At 55.7% G+C, this 24,396-nt stretch overlaps 1 protein-coding gene and 1 long non-coding RNA gene across 2 annotated transcripts in view; both read left to right on the forward strand.

Moving 5' to 3' along the window:
* The window catches only part of LOC140400158 (uncharacterized), a 40,709-nt gene that overhangs the window by 10,097 nt on the left and 6,216 nt on the right, over positions 1-24,396 (forward strand). The window lies entirely within an intron of this gene.
* LOC140400156 (histone H2B 7-like) lies at positions 21,318-21,701 on the forward strand. Its single transcript, XM_072489624.1, has one exon. It carries the CDS (start codon positions 21,324-21,326, stop codon positions 21,699-21,701), a length of 378 nt encoding a protein of 125 aa, XP_072345725.1. The 5' UTR covers positions 21,318-21,323.

Consider the following 24,396-nt stretch of genomic DNA (forward strand, 5'->3'; position numbering starts at 1 on the left):
TGGTGCAAGTAAAAAGTCAGATAGTACAACTGATTTAAAAATACAGAATTATTCGTAAGTTTCTACTGAGACAAGTCAGAAAACAAAATATTGGGGGAATGTCCAATTCACAGAACAAGCATGTCTTTCGGGACTTGTGGGAGGAAACCGGAGCATCCGGAGGAAACCCACACAGTCACAGGGAAAACGTGCAGACTCTGCATAGGCAGCGACCCAAGCGGGAATCAAACCTTGGAACCTGGCACTGTGAAGCAATCCCCTGATTTACACAATCCCATGGTGTACACCACGCTAGTTTCACACACTCCCCTGGTTTACATGCTCTCCTGGTTTCACACTCATCTGGTTTGAACACTCAACTGCTGTACACTCTCCTCATTTTACACACACTCCTGTTGTGCATCCTCCCCTGGTTCCATACACTCACCTGGTTTCTACACACCCCTGGTTTATACACCCCCCTTGCTTTATACACTCCCCGGCTTTATACACCCCCCTGCTTTATACACCCCCCTGCTTTATACACCCCCCTGCTTTATACGCCCCCCTGCTTTATACACCCCCCTGCTTTATACACCCCCCTGCTTTATACACCCCCCTGCTTCATACACCCCCCTGCTTCATACACCCCCCTGCTTTATACACGCCCCTGCTTTAGACACTCCCCTGCTTTAGACACTCCCCTGCTTTATACACTCCCCTGCTTTATTCACCCCCCTGCTTTATACACCCCCCTGCTTTATACACCCCCCTGCTTTATACACCCCCCTGCTTTATACATCCCGCTTTTAGATACATCCCCCTGCTTTATGCACTCCCCTGCTTTATGCACTCCCCTGCTTTATACACTCCCCTGCTTTAGACACTCCCCTGCTTCATACACTCCCCCTGCTTCATACACCGCCCCTGCTTTATACATCCCCCCTGCTTTATACATCCCCCCTGCTTTATACACCCCCCTGCTTTATACACCCCCCTGCTTAATACACCCCCCTGCTTTATACACCCCCTGCTTTATACATCCCGCTGTTTGATACATCCCCCTGCTTTATGCACTCCCCTGCTTTATACACCCCCTGCTTTATACACCACCCTGCTTTATACACCCCCTGCTTAATACACCCCCTGCTTAATACACCCCCCCTGCTTAATACACTCCCCTGCTTTGTACATCCCCTGCTTTATACACCCCCCTGCTTTATACACTCCCCTGCTTTATACATCCCCTGCTTTATACACTCCCCTGCTTTGTACATCCCCTGCTTTATACACCCCCCTGCTTTATACACTCCCCTGCTTGGTACACTCCCCTGCTTTACACGCTTCCCTGCTTTACACGCCCCCCCCCCTCCACACCCCCCCCCTCCACACCCCCCCCTCCACACACCCCCACCCCACACCCCTACCACACACCCCCACCCCACACCCCCACCCCACACCCCCACCACACACCCCCACCCCACACCCCCACCCCCACCCCACACCCCCCCCACCCCACCCCCCCCCCACACCACCATCCCACCCCCCACCACTTCCCCCTGCTTTACGCACTCCCCTGCTATCCGCACCCCCCTGCTTTGTGCACCCCCCTGCTTTGTGCACCCCCCTGCTTCGTACACCCCCCTGCTTTGTACCCCCCGCTGCTTTGTACACCCCCCTGCTTTGTACATCCCCTGCTTTTTACACCCCCCTGCTTTGTACACCCCCCTGCTTGATGCACCCCCCTGCTTGATGCACCCCCCTGCTTGATGCACCCCCCTGCTTGATGCACTCCCCTGCTTGATACACCCCCCTGCTTGATACACCCCCCTGCTTGATACACCCCCCTGCTTGATGCACCCCCCTGCTTGATGCACCCCCCTGCTTGATGCACCCCCCTGCTTGATGCACCCCCTGCTTGATGCACCCCCCTGCTTGATGCACCCCCCTGCTTGATGCACCCCCCTGCTTGATGCACCCCCCTTCTCGATACACCCCCCTGTTCGATACACCCCCCTGTTCGATACACCCCCCTGCTCGATACACCCCGCTGCTCGATACACCCCGCTGCTCGGTACACCCCCCTGCTCGGTACACCCCCCTGCTCGGTACACTCCCCTGCTCGGTACACGCCCCTGCTCGGTACACACCCCTGCTTGGTACACGCCCCTGCTTGGTACACTCCCCTGCTTGGTACACTCCCCTGCTTGGTACACTCCCCTGCTTTACACGCTTCCCTGCTTTACACGCCCCCCCCCTCCACACCCCCCCCTCCACACCCCCCCCCTCCACACACCCCCACCCCACACCCCTACCACACACCCCCACCCCACACCCCCACCCCACACCCCCACCCCACACCCCCACCCCCACCCCACACCCCCCCCACCCCACCATCCCACCCCCCACCACTTCCCCCTGCTTTACGCACTCCCCTACTATCCGCACTCCCCTGCTTTACGCACTCCCCTGCTTTATACACCCCCCTGCTTATACACTCCCCTGCTTTGTACACTCCCCTGCTTTGTACACTCCCCTGCTTTGTACACTCCCCTGCTTTGTACACCCCCCTGCTTGATACACCCCCCTGCTTGATACACCCCCCTGCTTGATACACCCCCCTGCTTGATACACCCCCCTGCTTGATACACCCCCCTGCTTGATACACCCCCCTGCTTGATACACCCCCCTGCTTGATACACCCCCCTGCTTTACACACTCCCCTGCTTGTGCCGGAATGTGGCGACTAGGGGTTTTCCACAGTAACTGCATTTGAAGCCTACTTGTGACAATAAGCGATTTTCATTTCATTTATGCACTCCCCTGCTTGAACCACTTCCAATCGTTTAGAAGCTCCACTGGTTTCCACACTTTCTTGTTGCGCACATCCCTCTGTTTTCACACTTTCAAAAAACAAAAAAAATTGCCGTTCGTTTTCATTTATTGTCCAGAAACAAAGGCTTCTTCTTCGCTTTCTCTAATAACAGTCTGTCGCCATCTGGCTCAGCAAACAATGCTCCCTATTCCCCCCCCCACCCAGCTCGCCTCCCACTGACCCCCTCCCCACCCAGCTCCCCTCTCCCTGACCCCCCCCCCCGCCCAGCTCCCCTCTCCCTGACCCCCCCCACCCAGCTCCCCTCTCCCTGACCCCCCCCCCGCCCAGCTCCCCTCTCCCTGACCCCCCCACCCAGCTCCCCTCTCCCTGACCCCCCCCACCCAGCTCCCCTCTCCCTGACCCCCCCCCCGCCCAGCTCCCCTCTCCCTGACCCCCCCCCACCCAGCTCCCCTCTCCCTGACCCCCCCCCCCCCCGCCCAGCTCCCCTCTCCCTGACCCCCCCCCCCACCCAGCTCCCCTGTCCCTCCCCCCCCGCCCAGCTCCCCTCTCCCCGGCGCCCCCCCACCCACCCAGCTCCCCTCTCCCTGACCCCCCCCCACCCAGCTCGCCTCCCACTGACCCTCCCCCCCGCCCAGCCCCCCTCCCCCTGACCCCCCCCACCCAGCTCCCCTCTCCCTGACCCCCCCCCGCCCAGCTCCCCCCTCCCTGACCCCCCCCCCGCCCAGCTCCCCTCTCCCCGACGCCCCCCCACCCACCCAGCTCCCCTCTCCCTGACCCCCCCCCGCCCAGCTCCCCTCTCCCTGACCCCCCCACCCAGCTCCCCTCTCCCTGACCCCCCCCGCCCAGCTCCCCTCTCCCTGACCCCCCCCACCCAGCTTTCCTCTCCCTGACCCCCCCCACCCAGCACCCCTCTCCCTGACCCCCCCCACCCAGCTCCCCTCTCCCTGACCCCCCCCACCCTGCTCCCCTCTCCCTGACCCCCCCGCCCAGCTCCCCTCTCCCTGACCCACCCCGCACAGCTCCCCTCTCCCTGACCCCCCCCACCCAGCTCCCCTCTCCCTGACCCCCCCCCCCGCCCAGCTCCCCTCTCCCTGACCCCCCCACCCAGCTCCCCTCTCCCTGACCCCACCCACCCAGCTCCCCTCTCCCTGACCCCCCCCCACCCAGCTCCCCTCTCCCTGACCCCCCTCCCACCCAGCTCCCCTCTCCCTGAACCCCCCCCACCCAGCTCCCCTCTCCCTGAACCCCCCGCGCAGCTCCCCTCTCCCTGACCCTCCCCACCAAGCTCCCCTCTCCCTGACACCCCCCTGCCCAGCTCCCCTCTCCCTGACCCCCCCAGCTCCCCTCTCCCTGACCCCCCCACCCACCCAGCTCCCCTCTCCCTGACCCCCCACCACCCACCCAGCTCCCCTCTCCCTGACCCCCCCCGCCCAGCTCCCCTCTCCCTGACCCCCCCCGCCCAGCTCCCCTCTCTTGACCCCCCCCAACCAGCTCCCCTCTCCCTGACCCCCCCGCCCAGCTCCCCTCTCCCTGACCCCCCCACCCAGCTCCCCTCTCCCTGACCACCCCACCCAGCTCCCCTCTCCCTGACCCCCCCCCGCCCAGCTCCCCTCTCCCTGACCCCCCCCGCCCAGCTCCCCTCTCCCTGACCCCCCCCGCCCAGCTTCCCTCTCCCTGACCCCCCCCGCCCAGCTTCCCTCTCCCTGACCCCCCCCACCCAGCTCCCTCTCCCTGACCCCCCCCCGCCCAGCTTCCCTCTCCCTGACCCCCCCCGCCCAGCTCCCCCCTCCCTGACCCCCCCACCCAGCTCCCCTCTCCCTGACCCCCCCCCGCCCAGCTCCCCTCTCCCTGAGCCACCCCCCCGCCCAGCTCCTCTCTCCCTGATCCGCCCCCCCACCCACCCACCCAGCTCCCCTCTCCCTGACCCCCCTGCCCAGCTCCCCCCCCGACCCCCTTGCCCAGCTCCCCCCCCACCAGCTCCCCCCCCCCCAGCTCCCCTCTCCCTGACACCCCCCCCCCGTCCAGCTCCCCTCTCCCTAACCCCCCCGCCCAGCCCAGCTCCCCTCCCCCACACAGCTCCCCTCTCCCTGACAACCCCCCCCCGCCCAGCTCCCCTCTCCCTGACACCACCCCCCCCCCGCCCAGCTCCCCTCTCCCTGACCCTCCCCCCCCGCCCAGCTCCCTTCTCCCTGACCACCCCCCCGCCCAGCTCCCCTCTCCCTGACCCCCCCCCCCCCGCCCAGCTCCCTTCTCCCTGACCCCCCCCGCCCAGCTCCCCTCTCCCTGACCCTCCCCCCCCGCCCAGCTCCCTTCTCCCTGACCACCCCCCCGCCCAGCTCCCCTCTCCCTGACACCCCCCGCCCAGCTCCCCTCTCCCTGACCCCCCCCGCCCAGCTCCCCTCTCCCTGACCCCCCCCGCCCAGCTCCCCTCTCCCTGACCCCCCCCGCCCAGCTCCCCTCTCCCTGACACCGCCCCCCGCCCAGCTCCCCTCTCCCTGACCCCCCCCCACCCAGCTCCCCTCTCCCTGACCCCCCCCAGCCCAGCTCCCCTCTGCCTGACCCCCCCCCCCGTCCAGCTCCCCTCTCCCTGACCCCCCCCCCCCCCCCCCCCCCGTCCAGCTCCCCTCTCCCTGTCCCCTCCCCCCCCTCCATTTGGAGAAATTCCGATCGGCCGGGAAGCCAGTCTGCAGTTTTAGGTGGTGCTGCTGATCGCCAGCCGAGCAAAATTTTACGGCGGCCGATCAGAGAGGTAAAGGCATCCGCCCTCCTCCCCATGAAGAGATCTGGCTGGTCTGATGCCCCAGAGACTGCCACTTTCGGGCATGTCTTCACTCTCATCCCTAACACTTTGGACATTGCCTCGAAGAAGGCTGTCCAGTACCCACCAAGTCTGGGGCAAGAGCAGAACATGTGGGCGTGGTTGGCCAGGCCTCCTTGGCAGGGTTCACCTCTATCCTCCACCTCTGGGAAGAACCTGATCATTCGGGTTCTGGTCAAGTGGGCTCTGTGTACCAATTTTAGCTGCGTTAGGTTGAGCCTCGGAGGGAGAGTTGACCCTGTGCAGTGCGTCGCTCCAGAATCCCCACCCTATTTCGAACCCCAAGTCGTCTTCCCATTTCCTCCTTGTCGTGTCCAGTTCGGTGTCGGTCCTCTCTTGCAGTTGTTCGTACATGTCACTACAGTTCCCTCTGCCTAGGATGTCTGCGCCCAGTAGCTCTTCCAATAGTGTCTGTCATGGTGGTCGTGGTTATGTCCTTGTCTCCTTCCTTGAGGAAGTTTTGTCGCTGCAGGTATCTGAGTTTGTTGCCTTTAGCTGGTTGGAATCTCTGCATCAGTTCTTCCAGTGTTGTGACCCTACCGTCAGTGTATAGGTCCCTGACTGTCAATGTCCCCCACATCCTGTCTCCACCTTTTGAAGGTGGCGTCGGTGAGTGCTGGTGTGAACCTGTGGTTATTGCAGATGGGGGCTTTGTCGGATATTTTGGTCAGTCCGAATTGCTGCCGTAGTTAGTTCCACGTCTGGAGGTGGCTATCACCACTGGGCTGCTGGAGTGTTTCTTGGGAGAGCCGCCTTGGCGACGGCCCGGGGGGCGGTCCCCTTGAGGGGGTCTCCTCTGCGTGCATCCACTCGGCTTCTGCCTCCTTTGTCCATCCCATCTCTCTTGGATTGGATTGGATTTGTTTTCACTGTACCGAGGTACAGTGAAAAGTATTTTTCTGCGAGCAGCTCAACAGATCATTAAGTACATGAGAAGAAAAGGGAATAAAAGAAAATACATAATTGGGCAACACAACATATACAATGTAACTACATAAGCACTGGCATCGGATGAAGCATACAGGGTGTAGTGTTAATGAAGTCAGTCCATAAGAGGGTCATTTAGGAGTCTGGTGACAGTGGGGAAGAAGCTGTTTTTGAGTCTGTTTGTGCGTGTTGTCAGACTTCTGTATCTCCTGCCCGATGGAAGAAGTTGGAAGAATGAGTAAGCCGGGTGGGAGGGATCTTTGATTATACTGCCCGCTTTCCCCAGGCAGCGGGAGGTGTAGATGGAGTCAATGGATGGGAGGCAGGATCATGTGATGGACTGGGCGGTGTTCACGACTCTCTGAAGTTTCTTGCGGTCCTGGGCCGAGCAGTTGCCATACCAGGCTGTGATGCCGCCTGATAGGATGCTTTCTATGGTGCATCTGTAAAAGTTGGTAAGAGTCAATGTGGACATGCCGAATTTCCTTAGTTTCCTGAGGAAGTATAGGGGCTGTTGTGCTTTCTTGGTGGTAGTGTCGACGTGGGTGGACCAGGACAGATTTCTGCAGATGTGCACCCCTAGGAATTTGAAACTGCTAACCATCTCCACCTCGGCCCCGTTGATGCTGACAGGGGTGTGTACAGTACTTTTCTTCCTGAAGTCAATTACCAGCTCTTTAGTTTTGCTGGCATTGAGGGAGAGATTGTTGTCGCTATACCACTCCACTAGATTCTCTATCTCCCGCCTGTATTCGGACTCGTCGTTATTCGAGATCCGGCCCACGATGGTCGTATCATCAGCAAACTTGTAGATGGAGTTGGAACCAAGTTTTACCACGCAGTCGTGTGTGTACAGGCAGTAGAGTAGGGTGCTAAGTACGCAGCCTTGTGGGGTGCCGGTGTTGAGGACTATTGTGGAGGAGGTGTTGTTGTTCATTCTTACTGATTGTGGTCTGTTGGTAAGAAAATCGAGTATCCAGTTGCAGAGTGGGGAGCCAAGTCCTAGGTTTTGGAGCTTTGATATGAGCTTGGCTGGGATTATGGTGTTGAAGGCGGAGCTGTAGTCAATAAATAGGAGTCTAATGTAGGAGTCCTTGTTTTTGAGATGCTCTAGGGATGAGTGTAGGGCCAGGGAAATGGTGTCTGATGTGGACCGGTTGCAGCGGTATGCGAATTGCAGTGGATCAAGGCGTTCTGGGAGTCTGGAGGTGATGCGCTTCATGATCAACCTCTTGAAGCACTTCATTACGACTGAAGTTAGGGCCACTGGTCGGTAGTCATTGAGGCACGTTGCCTGGTTCTTCTTTGGTACCGGTATGATGGTGGTCTTCTTGAAGCAGGTGGGGACCTCGGAGTGGAGTAGGGACAGGTTAAAGATGTCCGTGAATACCTCTGCCAGCTGCTCCATGCAGGCTCTGAGTGCACGACCAGGGATCCCATCTGGGCCCGTCGCCTTCCGAGGGTTCACTTTCAGGAAGGCCAATCTGACTTCGGAAGCTGTGATGGTGGGTATGGGTGAATTATGGGCTGCTGGGGCACTCGCCAGCGGATTGTTGGTTACCTGCTCGAACCGAGCATAGAATGCATTAAGTTCATCGGGGAGGGGTGCGCTGCTGCCAGAGATACTGTTCGGCTTCGCTTTGTAGCCCGTTATATTGTTTAGTCCTTGCCACAGCCGCCGAGAGTCTGTCTGACTCTAGCTTGGTTTGATCTTCTCTCTTGGCATTCCGGATGGCTTTGCGGAGGTCGTACCTGGATTTCTTGTATAGGTCAGGGTCGTCTACCTTGAACGCCTCAGATCTGTCCTTCAGTAGGGAGTCAGTCTCGCGATTGAGCCATGGTTTCCGGTTGGGGAACGCACGTACTGCTTTCTTTGGCACGCAGTCGTCCACACATTTGCGGACGAAGTCTGTGACGGTGGTGGCATACTCATTTAAGTTGGGCGCTGAGTTCTTAAATATGGACCAGTCCACTGTCTCTAAGAGCTCTTCTGTCTCCTCGGACCAGCACTGCACAACCTTCTTAGCTGGATTCTCCCGCTTGAGTTTCTGCTTGTATGCCGGGAGAAGGAGCACCGTCTTATGGTCTGATTTCCCAAAGTGCGGTCGGGGGATGGAACGGTAGGCACCCTTGATTTTTGAGTAGCAGTGGTCAAGAGTGTTGTCGCCCCTGGTGGGACAGGAGATGTGCTGGTAAAATTTTGGCAGTACACTCTTGAGGTTGGCCTTGTTGAAGTCTCCGGCCACGATGAACAAGGCCTCCGGGTGTTCTGTTTCGCAGTTGTTTATTACTGTGTATAGTTCGTCCAGCGCCTTCCTCACTACTGCCTGGGGTGGGATGTAGACCGCTGTGATAATGGCTGAAGTGAACTCCCGTGGAAGATAATATGGGCGGCACTTCATGGTCAGGTATTCCAGGTCTGGGAGCAGTGGGTCGCCAGAGTCGTCACATCCAAGCACCAGGAGGAATTGATGAGGAGGCAAACCCCTCCACCCTTCGCTTTGCCTGATGATGCAGTGCGGTCCACCAGGTGAATTGAGAAGCCTTCAGGTTGTATGGCACAGTCCGGTGAGGCAGGGGTGAGCCATGTCTCTGTGAAACACAGCACACAGCAGTCTCTTACTTCCCTCTGAGAGGTAAGTCTGGCGTTAAGTTCATCCAGCTTGTTTTCGATCGCTTGGACGTTTGCCAGGAGTATGCTGGGGAGCGGGGTCTTGAAACCGCGTTGCTTCAGTCTAACCTGCAGACCGCCGCGTTTCCCTCGCTTCCTCGGTCGGCGGCTGCTGCTGGATGATCCTCGGATCCGATGGCAGATGTCAGTTCTTGTGGAAGGTAGGTGGTCTTGTCTGGCGGGGTCCAGGGCGCTGGAGGGGTCCAGGGTGCTGGCGGGGACAAGGGCGCTGTTTACGTAACTGGGGTCGCGTCTGGCAGGGTCCCGGGCACTGGTTGAGGTAGAGGGGTTGCAAGGGGGCACGTTTGCGATCCGGATGGGTCCCGGCCTTCTGCGGGCACGGGAATACCTTGCAGCGCTTTTGGGTCCTCGCACGGGGTCTCCGCCATTTCGGGAGTCCTGGGTCGTGGGCAGGGGCTTCCTGAGGCAGGTTGGGCTGGGTCCCGTGGTCTGTTCCCTCCCTGGGTGCTGCTATGGTAGGATCTTGAAGTGGGCCCGTTCGGGCCTCCACGTGGATTTTTCTTTCTTCCATCACCAGGTAGGTCGGGTTGTTGGGCGGGCCTCTCAGGGCCGGGTCACTGGGCGGGTCTCTGGGGGTCGCGTTGGGCCGGGTCTTGCCGTCGGGGGTCGGGAGCTCCGGGGACTGGGCAAGGCGATCCGGGGGCTGGCGTCAGTAGTTTGGCCGGGTTTGGAGCTCCGAGGTCCGATTCGGCTCCAAATCGAGGTTGGGGCTTCACTTCCGGTTTGGGCCCGATCTTCTTCCAGGTCGCGGAGGTCAGGTCGGGTCGGGTCAAAAGGTCTCCAAGGGCTTCGGAGGATGTTCAAGCCTGCAAGAGAAGATAAAAGAGAGAGGTTAGTAATAATGTTAGTTTTAGAATTAATTGTTAAAAGATTAGAACGAGTATAAGTTAAGTAAAAAGTGGATCTGTTTGGGAGAGCTCGCTGAGAGTTGCCTCGCTGCGGCGCCATCTTGGTAAAAGATGCCGCTGTCGCTGCCCAGTGTTAGAATTGAAGGTTTGGGAGGGCTAGCACTCCCCTCGATTTTGGTTTCTGTAGGACCTTCTTTGTGATCCTAGCATTCTTTTCCCCCTATACAAACGCCATGATTAACTTGTCCAGTGAGTTAAAAAAGGCCTTGGGGATATAGATTGGGATCAATCTGAATAGGAAGAGGTATCTGGGCAGAACGTTCATTTTGATTGTCTGTACTCTCCCCAACAGGGAGAGTGGGAGTGTGTTCCATCTCTGCAGGTCCTTTTTGACTTCCTCTGCCAGACTGGTCAGGTTCCATTTGTGGATCCCCATCCAGTGATGAGCGATTAGGATCCCCAGGTAGTGGAATTTGTGTTGGGATTGTTTAAACGGCAGTCCCACCAGTGCTGCCCCTCCCCCTTGCGGGTTCACCGGGAAAATCTCACTTTTGCTCATATTGTGTTTAATCGGCCGAGACGGCACCAATCTCTTTCAGGAGCGCAATGATTCCTTTCATGCTGCTTTGTGGGACCGAGATGTAGAGGAGCAGGCCATCTGCAAAGAGTGAGACTCTATGCTCTCTGCCTCCTCTTTGGATCCCTCTCCAGTTCTTTGCTGTTCTGTGAGCGATCGCTAATTATTCGATCGCTGGAACGAACAGCAGCTGTAACAGCAGGCATCCCTGCCTTGTGCCCTTGTGGAGCTGGAAGTACTGGGAGCTGGTGTTGCTTCGCCATACGCTCGCCATTGGAGCGTTGTACAGGAGCTCCACCCAGGAGGTGAACCCTGATCCGAGCCCGAACTGCTCCAGCACCTCTATAAGGTACTTCCACTCGACTCTGTCGAAGGCCTTTTCTGCATCCAGGGAAACGATCACCTCAGGTGCTCTGACCCCAGATGGGATCATGATCACGTTCAGCAGGTGCCTGATGTTCAATGTTAGCTGTCTACCTCTGACAAAGCCCGTTTGATCCTCTGCGACCACCTCTGGTACGCAGTCTTCCAGTCTTTTGGCTAGGATCTTGGCCAATATTTTGGTGTCTACTTTTCGTAGCAAAATGGGTCTGTATGAAACGTATTCAGTCGGGTCTTTCTTAGGTATTAGCGAGATTGAGGCTTGTGTTAGCATAGGTGGCAGTGTGCCCCTTGCCAGCGAGTCTGTGAACATCTTCCTCAGGTGTGGGGCCAGTGCTGTCACAAATGTTTCGTAGAAGTCCGCCCGGAACCTGCCTGCATGTAGCTTATACTCTCCATGATCTCTCCCAGTTCTAGCGGTGCTCCCAGGCCCCATTTTCTGTCCTCCCCCACGACTGGCATGTCTAGTCTATCAAGGAACTGTTTCATCCCTGAGCCCCCTGTTGGGGGCTCTGAGGTGTACAGTCGCCAGTCAAAGTCCTCGAAGGTCTTGTTAACCTTGTTTGGGTCTGTTTCTAGTGTGCCTCTGTTGTCCCTAATTTGCACGATCACTCTGGTGGCTGCCTGCTTTCTCAGCTGGTGTGCCAACAGGTGGCTGGCTTTGTCCCTGTTTTTTTATAGCGGTCTCCGTGCCTGGCGGAGTTGGTGCACTGCTTTCCTCGTGGAGAGCAGGTCAAAGTCCATTTGTAGCTTTTTCCTTTCCGCCAAGAGCTCTGCTGTTGAGGCCTAGCCGCTCTCTCCTCTCTCTCCCTTTGCACTTTAAAGGCAATAATTTCCCCAATTTTGTTTTTAAACTTAGAGTACCCAATTCATTTTTTACTTTTTTTTCCAATTAAGGGGCAATTTAGTGTGGCCAATCCACCTAACTTGCACATCTTTGGGTTGTGGGGGCGAAGCCCACACAAACACGGGTAGAATGTGCAAACTCCACACACAGTGACCGAGAGCCGAGATCAAACCTGGGACCTCGGCGCAGTGAGGCCGCAGTGCTAACCCACGGCGCCACCGTTCTGCCCAATTTCCACTCTAATCACGGCCTTCAGCGTCTCCCAGAACGTGGAGGATGAGACCTCTCCCAATCTTGTTTGTCGTATACTCCGCTATGGCCTGTGATAACCTCTCACTGAAGTCCTTCTCGGCCAATAGGGCAGTGTCCAACCTCCTTGTGGGGCATTGGGTAGAGCCCGTCCCCGACCTCACTTCCATATAATGTGGAGCGTGATCGGAGATTACGATTGCGGAGTACTCTGCCTTGACCAGCCCTTGGTGCACCGATTTTCCAACCACAAAGAAGTCAATCATCGAGTATACGTTGTGGACTGAGGAGAAGAAGGAGAACTCCTTCTCCCCTGGGTGGGTGATCCTCCATGTGTCCACCACCCTCTTCTGCCCCATGAAGCGACCGGGTTCCTTCTCCATGTTCAAGGTCTTCCCTGCTCTGGGGTTTGACCTGTCTGTCCTTGGGTCCTGGACACAGTTAACGTCCCCCCACCCCTCACCATGATCAGTCGGTGCGTCGCTATGTAGGATATTTCTGCCATGGTCTTTTTCATGAATTTTACATTGTCCCAGTTGGGAGCAGGCCGTACAGGAAACCCATCTGCGCGGTACGAAAAGGCACGGGGGGTGTTTCCGTGTGGCGGCTGGGGTTGTGGGGTACCGGCGGCCGGAGGGGGATCCAGGGCCTGAGACCAACATGGAATTCCGTCACAGCAGGGGTCCGCTCAGACGGGATGCCACCGCACAACTGCGCCGTCTCGAGTCCAAGGGGCCGAGCACAACCGTTTTGAGGCCTCGGATGGGCTTGGCCGCGTGCTGGATGGACACAGCACCGCGCTCGGTGAGCTCGTAGGGCGTCATCCAGTCCACTCCTCTGCCACCCTGCACGTCCCCGATCCTGGTCACCCCGCCATCCACAGCCCTCCGCTCCGCCAGCCACCGGAATGGATATTGGCGGAGGTGCGGATTCCTGAGCAGCGGCTCCCTTACGAGAGCCACTGCTCCTGACAGCGGAGAGCTGTGGCACGTGGGGACCCTGTTCCAGACTTTGAGACGGTCCTGGTACAAGACTGGCAGAGTCAACAAAGAATTCTGAAGACCTTGATGGTCACCGAACAGGAGCTGCACATCGTAGTTCAGGCCGTGCACCTGGGGGAAGAAATACTTCGCCCGGGCACACCATCGTGGAGGAGGCTCAACGTCCAGGTATCGCTGCAGAGTCTGAAGGCGTAAAGTCGTGATCTGGATGCGAAGGCACACCAGCGCCTGACCGCCCTCCGCAAGCGGGAGACTCAAGACCTCCTCAGCGACCCAGTGCAATCCATTTTCCCAGAAGAACCGAATCAGAGTTCTCTGGATGCCTGTGACAAAGACAGGGGGAGGGGTCAAAGTGACCAGCCGGTACCACAACATGGAGGCTATCAGCTGGTTTATGATGAGAACTCGACCCCTGTAGGACATCACTCGGAGCAGTCCTGTCCAGCGTCCCAGGCGAGCGGTGACCTTGGTCGCCAACTCCTGCCAGTTCGCCGGCCAGGCTTCCTCTGCCGGGCAAAGATAGACTCTCAAGTAGAGGATGTTGGTCCGGCTTCAGCTGAAGGGCCTGAGCTCCTCTGGGAGGGGGTCCATCTGCCACGGACCGACCAGGAGTCTGGAACATTTAGCCCGGTTGATCCCAGCAGAAGATGCGGCGGAGTACACAGCCTGGCACTCTCGCATCCTCCGCAGGTCACCGGGGTCAGTTAACATGAGCAGCACATCATCAGCATAAGCCGAAAGGACCACCGTGTTGCTCTGTTTATCTGGTTATAAATATGGCGGTCAATATGGTCGCCTTCCTTCATCCTAATTATGTTTACTTTAGAGTCGCCAGGTATCTCTCGATACCACCACAAGGTTCAAACCCGAATACTGATCAAAGAGCCAGTACACCAGTTCGTTAGTTCAAAGTCAATACTATATATTTACACACACCGTAAGATCTACTCATGCACAACAGTACTACAAACTAAACTATTTCTAACGCTAACGCCTGTACTTAACTTCGGGTGCCCACTTTGTCAGAGGAACAATGGCCGTTGTTTGGATCTGAGGCTGTTGGGTTTGAAGATACACAGGAGAACAGCGAAGGTCGTCCGTCTGGTAGCGAGCGTTGACCTTGAACTTACTTGCTTCTGGTGATGCTGGTGGATGGGTCTCTGTGCTTTGAGAGCCAAGTCCAAGAGAGTGAATCTCTCCTGGGGGTTCCTTCTTATCCTTGGAGGGGCTTTGCGCGCTTTTAGGTGGGCCTTAAACTTGGTCCCAATTAATTGGGCCGCTTCTCGATCACTGTTATCGATCTTGACCAATAAAGGGGTGGGTGCCCTGATGGCTGGGCGTGTCTCAGGTGGCCGTTGGCCTTGCTTTGTTTGTGCTTTTCGGTTGGGGAACTGGCGCCGGGATGCCTGCAATAGTATCGGTGACCTGAGTGTCATTCCTTTGTTTCCCGGAGATGGGCCATCAATATGCTAATCGACCCATAGTTTCAATTCCGTCTGGGAGCTGTTTCCCAAATATCCATTCAGGCTCTGTGCCTGCTTGTTTTCTAGCATTGTCCACAATTCCCTATATTCTTTGCGAGCGTCCATTTTGTATTCTGGAAGTGGCCATCCCAGATGGCTACAACCGCCATGCCCGGCTCGCACAGAACCAGCCCCGACAACCTCCTCCGCAGGAGGTGCAGGAAAGGCTCCACGCAGAGAGAATAAAGTTGGTCAGCCCTGACGCACTCCTCTCCCAAAGCGAAGGGGCGCCGTCAGGGACAGGTTAACGTTAAACAGACACTCCGAGGCAGCGTACAGTAATCGGATCCGGGCGACAAAGTGCGTCCTGAACCAGAAGGCTCGCAGAGGCCCGAGCAAATATTCGTGCCCCACCCTGTCGAACGCCCTCTCCTGGTCAAGAGACAGGTAGGCGCTCAACATCCCAGTCGTCTGGGAATGATGGATGTCCCGGACCAGATGGATATTATGGTAAATGGTGCGGTCCGGGACGGTGTGGGACTGTCAGGGTGGATCATGGTAAATGGTGCGGTCCGGGACGGTGTGGGACTGTCCGGGTGGATCATGGTAAATGGTGCGATCCGGGACGGTGTGGGACCACGAAAGGGGCATCTCACCGGTCACGATACATTCCCCAGGACCCCCGCGTAGTCGCTCCCCAGCACGCACTGAAGAACTCCACGGTCATTCCGTCCAGCCCTGGGGTCTTGCTGTCGAGGGTGCCGGTCTTGATGATTGATGGTTTGGTCGAGCCTCCCGACTACCTCCGGGCCGACCTGCAGCAGGTCCTCCCACAGAACTCTGCAGGCGTCCTCGCTGCACGGATCTGCAGTAAAGAGGTCAGAATAAAAGTCCCTGATTTAGGGTCCTGACCCCCTCCGGATCCGAGACGAGGGACCGTCGTCGGCTGACTGGCTCTGCATCCTCTTTCCAGCGAGTAGAAGGGGGAGCCACGGTCCATGTCTGTCAGGAAACTGATCCGCGACCTCACGTACGCGCCGTGGGACCCGACAAGTTGCAGGTCCCGCAGCACGCCCGTCTTCTCCCTGTACAGCAGCCCCAGGGTGGGTCCTCATCAGGCTGAGCGAGACGTGACTCCAGATCGAAGTCCTCTTCAGCCAACTTGGCGATCGTGGATTTCCGCCCCGCCGTCGACCGCTTTGTGTACCTCTGACAGAAGGCGCGGACATGAGTCTTGCCCAAGTCCCACCATAGCCTCAAGGAGGGGAAGGCACCCCGCGTCTTTCTCCAGCCGGCCCAGAAAAGGCGAATCCAGTCCAGGAACCGCTTGTCCTCCAGCAGCAGGTTGTTAAAGTGCCAGTACGCGGACCGTGCCTGAGCGCGGAGCTGGCCGAGCCCCGCCCACACCAGGTGGTCATCCGAGCACGGCACCTGCTCCACAGAGGCCGTCGGAACGCTGGGCAAGTACGTCCTAGAAATGTAAAGACGGTCGATTCTGGACGCTCCCAACAGAGGGCCCACAAATGTGTCCACCTGCGATTCAGGATGGAGAGTTCTCCAGGCGCCCACCAAGTCGAAGGACCTGACCAGGTCCCTTAACTTCACCACCGCCTGCATGCTGCACTGGACTCTACCACGGTCCTTGTCCTGGAGGGTGCAATTGAAATCCCCTCCAAGAATGATGCACTCGCCCACAGGAATGGTGCCAAGAAGAGTGGACACTTTGTCAAAGAAAGTCGTTTGCTGCGGCCCGGCCAGGGAGCCTATACATTCACAAAGTGACGCACCACGTCCCCGTCGTGGACCGTTAAATGCAACAGACGGCCTGGCACTGGCTCCTTGACCCTCCAGCTCTCTGGCTGAAAATGTGGAGCCAGCAAGATAGCCACCCCGCCCGAACGTGGGGCCAAGTGACTCATGAAGACACCCCCTTGCCACTCCAGGGTCCACTTAGCTTTGTCCCCCGGAATGGCGTGGGTTTCTTGCAGGAAGCACAGCCCATACTTTGCGTCCCGGAGGACAGAGAAGCACTGGAAACGGTGATGCACATCCCTGCTGCCGTGGATGTTGAGTCTGGCTATGGTTACCTCCAAGTCAGTTGTAGCGTGTGTCCTTCACGAATCACCCATAACTGCTCAGAGGGAGTAGAGGGTTGTTGCCCCCTCCACTCCCTCAGGAGCCCCCCGAGGAACAGAACAGCCTGTCGCTGCTCCCCCTGGTCTGAGTCGATCCCACCCCCAGGATCACCCTCAGGCGGGTTCCTCGCAGGCTTCCCCCTCGATTCAGAGTCCGTGGCAACCCCGCCTCCACTGTCGTAGCCGGCCCCTCGGAGAGACTCGGAAAGACCCCCGGGAACAGCTCCGGGATGGATCCTGGGCTCCTTGGCATCGTCTGCTTGGGCCTTGTGAGCGGGGAGCCTTCCTCGCCGTCGCCCGCCCACGACCCGAAGATATAGGGGCTCTGGTGACTGCCGCAGGCCCCTGGACGGGCACGGGGTCAGTACTCGTGATGGGGCCAAGGTGTGGATGGATTCGGTCTGACCGTCACGCCGTCTTCCGTTTGGCCTTTTTAGGCTGCCTCTGGTCTAGTGGAGTCTCCCTCTCCCCCGCCAGTAGCCGCGGTGTTGTCAGGGGCCGGCTGCTGGGCAGACAAAGAGGTGGTAGAGGAGAGGGTGGCAGTGCCAGCCACGGCCGACCTGGAGATGGTGTTGGCAGCGGCCGTTAGGGTGGGGCAGTTCCGGCGAATATGCCCCAGCCCTCTTCAGGCATGGCACCGCAGACCAGATCACTTTATAATCCTTCCCTTGGTGGGGAACCACAAAACCTCCCAGCGTGACCTCCTCCCGGGTCAGGCGGGCAAAAGCCTGACGCTCCGAGTATACATGACGGAGGGAAGGGTCCCGAGGCCGAGTGTCAGCAGCGCCACCCCGGACCTGACCTCCCCCAGGAGGTTGAGATGGGGGAGGAGGAGACACGTTCGGCGATGGCCTCCAGCGGGTCCACGGCCATGTGTGTCCCACCCACTGTGAGCCCCTTTCCAGGACACGGTGGACCGCCTGCTCGGCCCGCAGGAAAAACACGGCTTTGCCGTACATCCTAGAGGCGGCTACGATGGCCAAGAGGCCGATGACCTCGGCCATCGCACGAGTGCACGCCTCGATGGCCATGGTGGGGAGGGCATAACATTTGACCCCAAGTTGCCGCGTTAGTAGGCGGAAGGGCGAGGGGGCCGCCAAGGGTCGAGAGGCTGTTGCCCCCGCATAGGTTCTTTGGCGCCCTGCCCCCAGCAGAGTGGAGGATGCCCCTTGGGTACTGACCATGCCCACACTTGGTACGGCACAGCCATGTAACTGAAATCCGAGTACTGGGGGAAGGACGTGGCACAACAACAGCAGGTGCCACAGGGGAAGGTGCTGCAGGGCAACAGCAGATAGTCACTGTAAACGGGCAGCGCTCTTCAGACCCGGAGGGGCCTAAAGCAAAGTGGCAACTGCCACACACCCGCCACAGGGGGTTAAAGAAGTGGGCGGACGGCGCTCTTCAGCCCTGTGGGGGCCCAAGACAAAGTCCTTTGTCTTCACAGCAGCCCCAGGCGGTCCCACTCCCACTTCACCCCGGGAGGGGGAACAGCACCAGGCCCCAGGTGGTCCTACCTCAGGCAGAGGGGTGGGAGGACAGAAGTCAGGGCCTTCACCCAGTGAGGGGGCACAGCAACAGTCCCCAGGTGGACCCACTCCCACCTCGGGCACGGCGGTGGAAAGACAAAAGGCTGGAGGCAGGGTCTTCACCCCGGGAGGGGGCAGCAACCTGCCCCAGGTGGTCCCACTCTCTCCTCCAGCAGCAAAACATTTCATTGATTGACTTCATTTTCACCCCTTTCCAATTTGAAATTGAATTTGGTTTATACACTATCCTGGCTCACACAGTCCGCTGGTTGATACATTTCAGTGGCTTTGGACAATTGTCTGGTCTTGGACAGTCCGCTGGTTTGAAACACTCCCCTGATTTCCACACTCCTTGGTTTACCCACACCACTGATGTAGTCACTCCCCTGGTTTCCAATTTGTAATTGAATATGATTTGAACACTCCCCTGGTTTACACAGTCAACTGAGTCACACGTTCTCCCCATGTTTCCTTTGGGTGCTCCGGTTTCCTCCCTGTCCAAAGATGCGCAGGTTATGTGGATTGGCTATGCTAAATTGTCCTTAGTGTCCAAAAAAGGTTAGGGAAGGTTTCCGGGGAGAGGGTTGAGGTATTGGCTTAGGTAGTTGTGGGGCTGGTTTAGCACAGTGAGCTAAACAGCTGGCTTGTAATGCAGAACAAGGCCAGCAGCGTGGGTTCAATTCCCGTACCGGCCTCCCCGAACAGGCGCCGAAATGTGGCTACGAGGGGCTTTTCAGTAACTTAATTGAAGCCGACTTGTGACAATAAGCAATTATTATTATTAGTTTGCTCTTTCCAAGGGCCATTGCAGACTTGATGGGCCGAATGGCCACCTTCTGCACTGTAAATGCTATGAAATCTATGAACTCCGCTCCAGTTGAAAGCTTCTCCAGTCCCCACTTGAATAGTTGACATCCAGTTCTGAGCAGCTTGCAGCACTTTCTCTGTAAGATGCACCATGACATACTGCCAAACCTGGATTTTAAAATTCTTCTTCAGTTTCTTCTTCCGTTACTGCATGTTTACCAATAATAATTCTTATAATATGTCATTGCTCAGGTCTCTTGTAGCATGAGACCTGGTCTCGTCCTGATGTCTGAAACTGCCTTTTCCATTCTGCTTAAGGTATGAATGTTCTTATCTGTAACGTATGTACTACATCAATGACATTAGTATGTACTACATCAAGCACCGATACTGTCTATGGCACAGTGATGGAGCTGGATTTTGCTGACATTTTTTGTATAATTGAAAAATACATTCCAGCCGTAATACATTGAGAATATCTTTAATATCTGCAACTCCAGTTCATGTATTCCAAGAAGTTTTCATAGTAAACTTACACACATCGATTAGGAGCTGCCAGATGTGTACAACTATCATATTCATTTTAAAGCCACGCAGAATACACGGGCAAAATGCTGGAGTTAAAATAAATCATTCTCTGCCAGAATCTGAGCATTATGGAATAGTGTAATAAACAAAAAATGTGTATTACAGGTGAATCCATACATATGGATTGTAAACAGACAGGTGGCCCATAAACCCACAGCAGGGTTTTGTTTCAGTCAGGTTTTTCTCAATGTTGTTGTCACTGCTCTTCTCACATTTTATCCAAAACATTCACAGCAATGTTCACATGAGCCCCAGTTGTAAATCAAACATTCTGGATTCTACTTCCGGATGAAGGGCGGGATTAATAAACATCAGTTAGTCCTGGTAAATGAAGGGTAAATGAATGAACTGAATCAGCAGTATTTTACAGAGCAGTACTTTTAAACTGTATTTTACCTGCGACCCATTTTAACCAACCGGCCATCCTTTGGGACCCATGCTGGCCAGCCTTTGGGACCCACACCAGCTGACCTCCGTGACCCACTATGTTCTCTTATCTTTAATGCAGCAGGTGAGCTTGCTTGGTCCTTATGATCTCACTCCAATCAGGTTTAGAGGAGAGGGCAGTGCGTGTATCAGGTGCAGAGTTCAGCTGGTTCCTTTGTGCTGTCTTCATCCTTTTGAGAATGAAAAATCCAACCTTGAAGATGTAGATCCTTGTGATGTGTAATAGCAAAAGAATGCTTGTTTTACTCCGTACTGGGTACTCCTCGGAGACGCTATGCCAGAATTCTGAAAACCTCATGGAGTTGTGCTGTATTTGTCATGTGCTGTCACAGGTAAAGTGCAGAAGCTCAGTTTGTACATTTGGAGTCAGCTATAAATCAGTAAATTGAGTCTGGGGTCTCGAACTCAAAGGGAGTTTTCACCAACTAATTCTCTCTCAAAATCTGAAACTTCTCCTCTGGAAAATAGCGATATAAACTGTTGTTCAGCGCAGCCAGTGTATCGGCAGTTCCCTTACTAACCGTTTTCTTCGAGATGTCATTGCAGTGTGGGGAACATGTAGTAGGTTTGGCTTTCTACGCGCAGTTTCCTAACGTTCAATTACTTTTGGAAAGCATCAAATTCTTCACAGCGCCAAAAGCAATCATCCACGTCAGGAGGAGGCGGTCCGGCCCGGTGTGTACCGCGCCTGCGCACTGCCTGATCGGGCTGAGTGGGCACGCATGCGCGGTATAGCCGGCACCCAGGACAGACCCTGGAGAGTGACGTGTTATTACCAGCAGAGAGAATGTGCTGCTGCAGAGGGAGGCCCAGAGTCAGAGCAATGTGTCAATTAGGGGGAATCTGACTGGCCAGCTTCCACCCTACTTCCACCACCTCCTCTGGCAGCGCGTTCCAGGCACCCACTACCCTCTGTGTAAAAAAACTTGCCTCGTACATCTCCTCTAAACCTTGCCCTTCACACCTTAAACCTATGCCCCCTCGTAATTGACCCCTCTACCCTGGGGAATAGCCTCTGAGTATCCACTCTCTCTATGCCCCTCATAATTTTGTAGACTTCTATCAGGTCGCCCCTAACCTGTCGTTCCAGTGAACAAACCGAGTTTCCTCAACCGCGCCTCATAGCTAATGCGGATTATTCTGGAAAAGAGCAGGTGTGGCAGTTCTCAGTTATTGTGTGTCTGCAGTTTGCTACGATCATGGCTGAGGACAAGAAAGCTCCAGCTCCCAAGAAGGGCACTAAGAAAACCCAGAAGAAGGTACCAGTAAAAGGCAACAAGAAGAGGAGACGAGCCAGGAAGGAGAGTTACTCCATCTACATCTACAAAGTGATGAAGCAGGTTCACCCCGACACCGGCATCTCCTCCAAGGCCATGAGCATCATGAACTCGTTCGTCAGCGATATTTTCGAGCGCATCGCGGGTGAGGCTTCCCGCCTGGCCCATTACAACAAGCGCCACACCATCAGCTCCCGGGAGATCCAGACCGCCGTGCGCCTGCTGCTGCCCGGGGAACTGGCCAAGCACGCCGTGTCGGAAGGGACAAAGGCGGTGACCAAGTACACCAGCTCCAAGTAAAACTGTTCTCAAACTCATCAAAACCCAACGGCTCTTTTAAGAGCCACCCACAATTTCTGGAAAGCAGCCAAACCATCGTTTTTAAATTATTATTGGATTATGAATAGCCAAATCGGTTCAATAGGGTTTCACTGGAACATAACATCCTGGGTGATGTCCAGTGATCGCCCGGTCGATCTTCGTGCCTTGAAAATAAGTCTCATCATTTAGTGACTGCTCGGTGTCCGTGTGTGTCTTTGGTGTCTGACTTGGTCATATTCGGTCCCTGTCGTTAGATTTGGAGAGACAATAGAACTCCAAAACCTCCCTTTCAATTTGTGTTCAGGTTTCCAAAAACCTCCCTTTCTCTTTCAGGCTTCCTCAATAATCGATCAGTTTATTGAGAGCACACCAGTGTTGTGGGAAAACTCCATTTCAATACTGACACGAGCTCCAAATTGCTCACTCCACTTTTAACACTGAAGTAGTCTACAATATGGAATTTTTAAAATAAGTTTTGTAGTTGGCTGTAAATTAGACATTCTGTCTGCGGCTGAGAGCGTTTTAAACAGCAGCCAGATTAAACTCGATTGGACTCCAGGTTGTAAAAATCTGTGGAGACAGTTTCGGATCTAAATGCCCCTTTTATAAATCCGAAACATTTCCACAGATTCTCCCAGACATGCTGAGTTTATCCAGCATTTCTCTTCAATTCACATTTGCAGCATCCACATTATTTTGCTTTAATTCATTTTGGGTTTGTTCTGTTAGAGAGAAAACCCGAAATCAGAAACTGACAGATAAAGGGAAACTGTAGATTACGGACAGAGAATCCAACAATCTTATACTCAGTGATTTAGTCTCGTTTTTACGGTCCCGATTCAATTTTCTGTTTTATCTTTTCGCGCTCTTTTAAGCTTTGAAATAAATATTCGGTTGGAATCTGAACATTTGGCGCCCAAACTTTCCGCCCTCAGCACCGTGGAGTCTCCTGATTGGTGCTTCAAACAGACATCTGATTGGTCAGTTTGTGCCAGGCTCCACAATGTTGTTCAGATAACCAATCAGCAATGTGTGCACCGCCATTCCTCCTGAAGCGAAGTGAATGTGGGGGTGCTGCCTAATATCCAGGCCGTGCTGCTGCCCAAGAAAAGCAGCGCTGGCGCCGGCAAGAAGTGAAGCGACCATTCTTTAATCTAATAACACAAAGGCTCTTTTCAGAGCCACTCACTTTATCGGAAAAAGAGCGAATTGTTTTGTGTCACTCAGATTCTGCTCTGCTACTTAATGTGTAGATGTTTCTGCAATAGCCATGAGAGACTCCATTGCAATGAGGCGTTAATTGTAACTTGGAGGCATTGGAATCAGTAACAGGAGGTCGCAGCTTTTATTTGTCGATTGAGCGGCTCTGAACCAGCGCTGGGACCGGGAAGAATCCAATAACCCAAAGGCTCTTTCAGAGCCACCCACTCCCTCCGGACAAGGGTGACCTGTTGTCCATTCGCTTAATTCTCACTAAAGCTTCCGAATGCAGAGATACTGCCGATGATAATATTCTAAATCACCGCAGCTCAACTGAGGGAATTGGGAGTTGAAGCTCTTTTCCTGACAGACTTGGTGGCTCTTAAAAGAGCCTTTGTTGTTGTTATTGGTGAAGACGAGTTTTAGGCGCGTTCCCCGCGGATGCGGCGGGCCAGCTGGATGTCTTTGGGCATGATGGTGACTCGCTTGGCGTGGATGGCGCACAGGTTGGTGTCCTCAAAGAGCCCCACCAGGTATGCCTCGCTGGCCTCCTGCAGGGCCATGACGGCGGAGCTCTGGAAGCGCAGGTCTGTCTTGAAGTCCTGAGCGATCTCTCGCACCAGGCGCTGGAAGGGCAGTTTGCGGATCAGCAGCTCGGTGGATTTCTGGTAGCGGCGGATCTCCCTCAGAGCCACAGTGCCGGGTCTGTAGCGATGGGGCTTCTTCACTCCGCCCGTGGCTGGAGCGCTCTTGCGGGCCGCTTTGGTAGCCAGCTGTTTGCGAGGAGCTTTGCCTCCGGTCGATTTGCGCGCTGTCTGCTTGGTCCTGGCCATGATGTGAAACTGGGTGAAACGCACACGCTGAGAATGCTGGCGCCGCTCTCTCGCTGCCTATTTAAGACATTATAGTGACCGCCCACTTCTCCTCATTGGATGCAGCCCGAACCCGTGGACAAGTTTGAAAAGAGCGATGAGCGGCAAGGATATCAGCGCCCTGATTGGTGGACCTGCAACTGACACCCCATCAATTTCAACAAGCCCGCCAATTTCACAGGGACCAGGAACGGATATTTGAGAAAACTGACAAACTCAACCTCAAGTTGTAAATATCAAAAACTTCTCAATGATTCCTGGTCCCATTTTTGTCTCAGATTCGACCCACTGCCTGAGCACCCGGATTAAATTCAGATTCACTCCCTGATTGTTCTACAACAGACTGGGATAAAGCTCGTATTGAGGGGCGGAATTCTGTCTCATTTTTATCTGATCAGCGATATCGGTTCTTTCAATGCAAAGAGCGATAGGTATTAAAGGGAAAATTGGCTGATTCGTTCAGCGACTGTTCTGGGGGAGATGGATGGAGGAGGCGGTGTTTACAGATCAGTTATGTAAACCGAGCTTCTGATCAAATTCTGACGCTGAACATTCATGTCCGAAAGTAGATTAATAAAATCCAGCAGGTACAATTTCACAGG

This window comes from Scyliorhinus torazame, chromosome 24 (assembly GCF_047496885.1).
Source record: "Scyliorhinus torazame isolate Kashiwa2021f chromosome 24, sScyTor2.1, whole genome shotgun sequence".
NCBI lineage: Eukaryota > Metazoa > Chordata > Chondrichthyes > Carcharhiniformes > Scyliorhinidae > Scyliorhinus > Scyliorhinus torazame.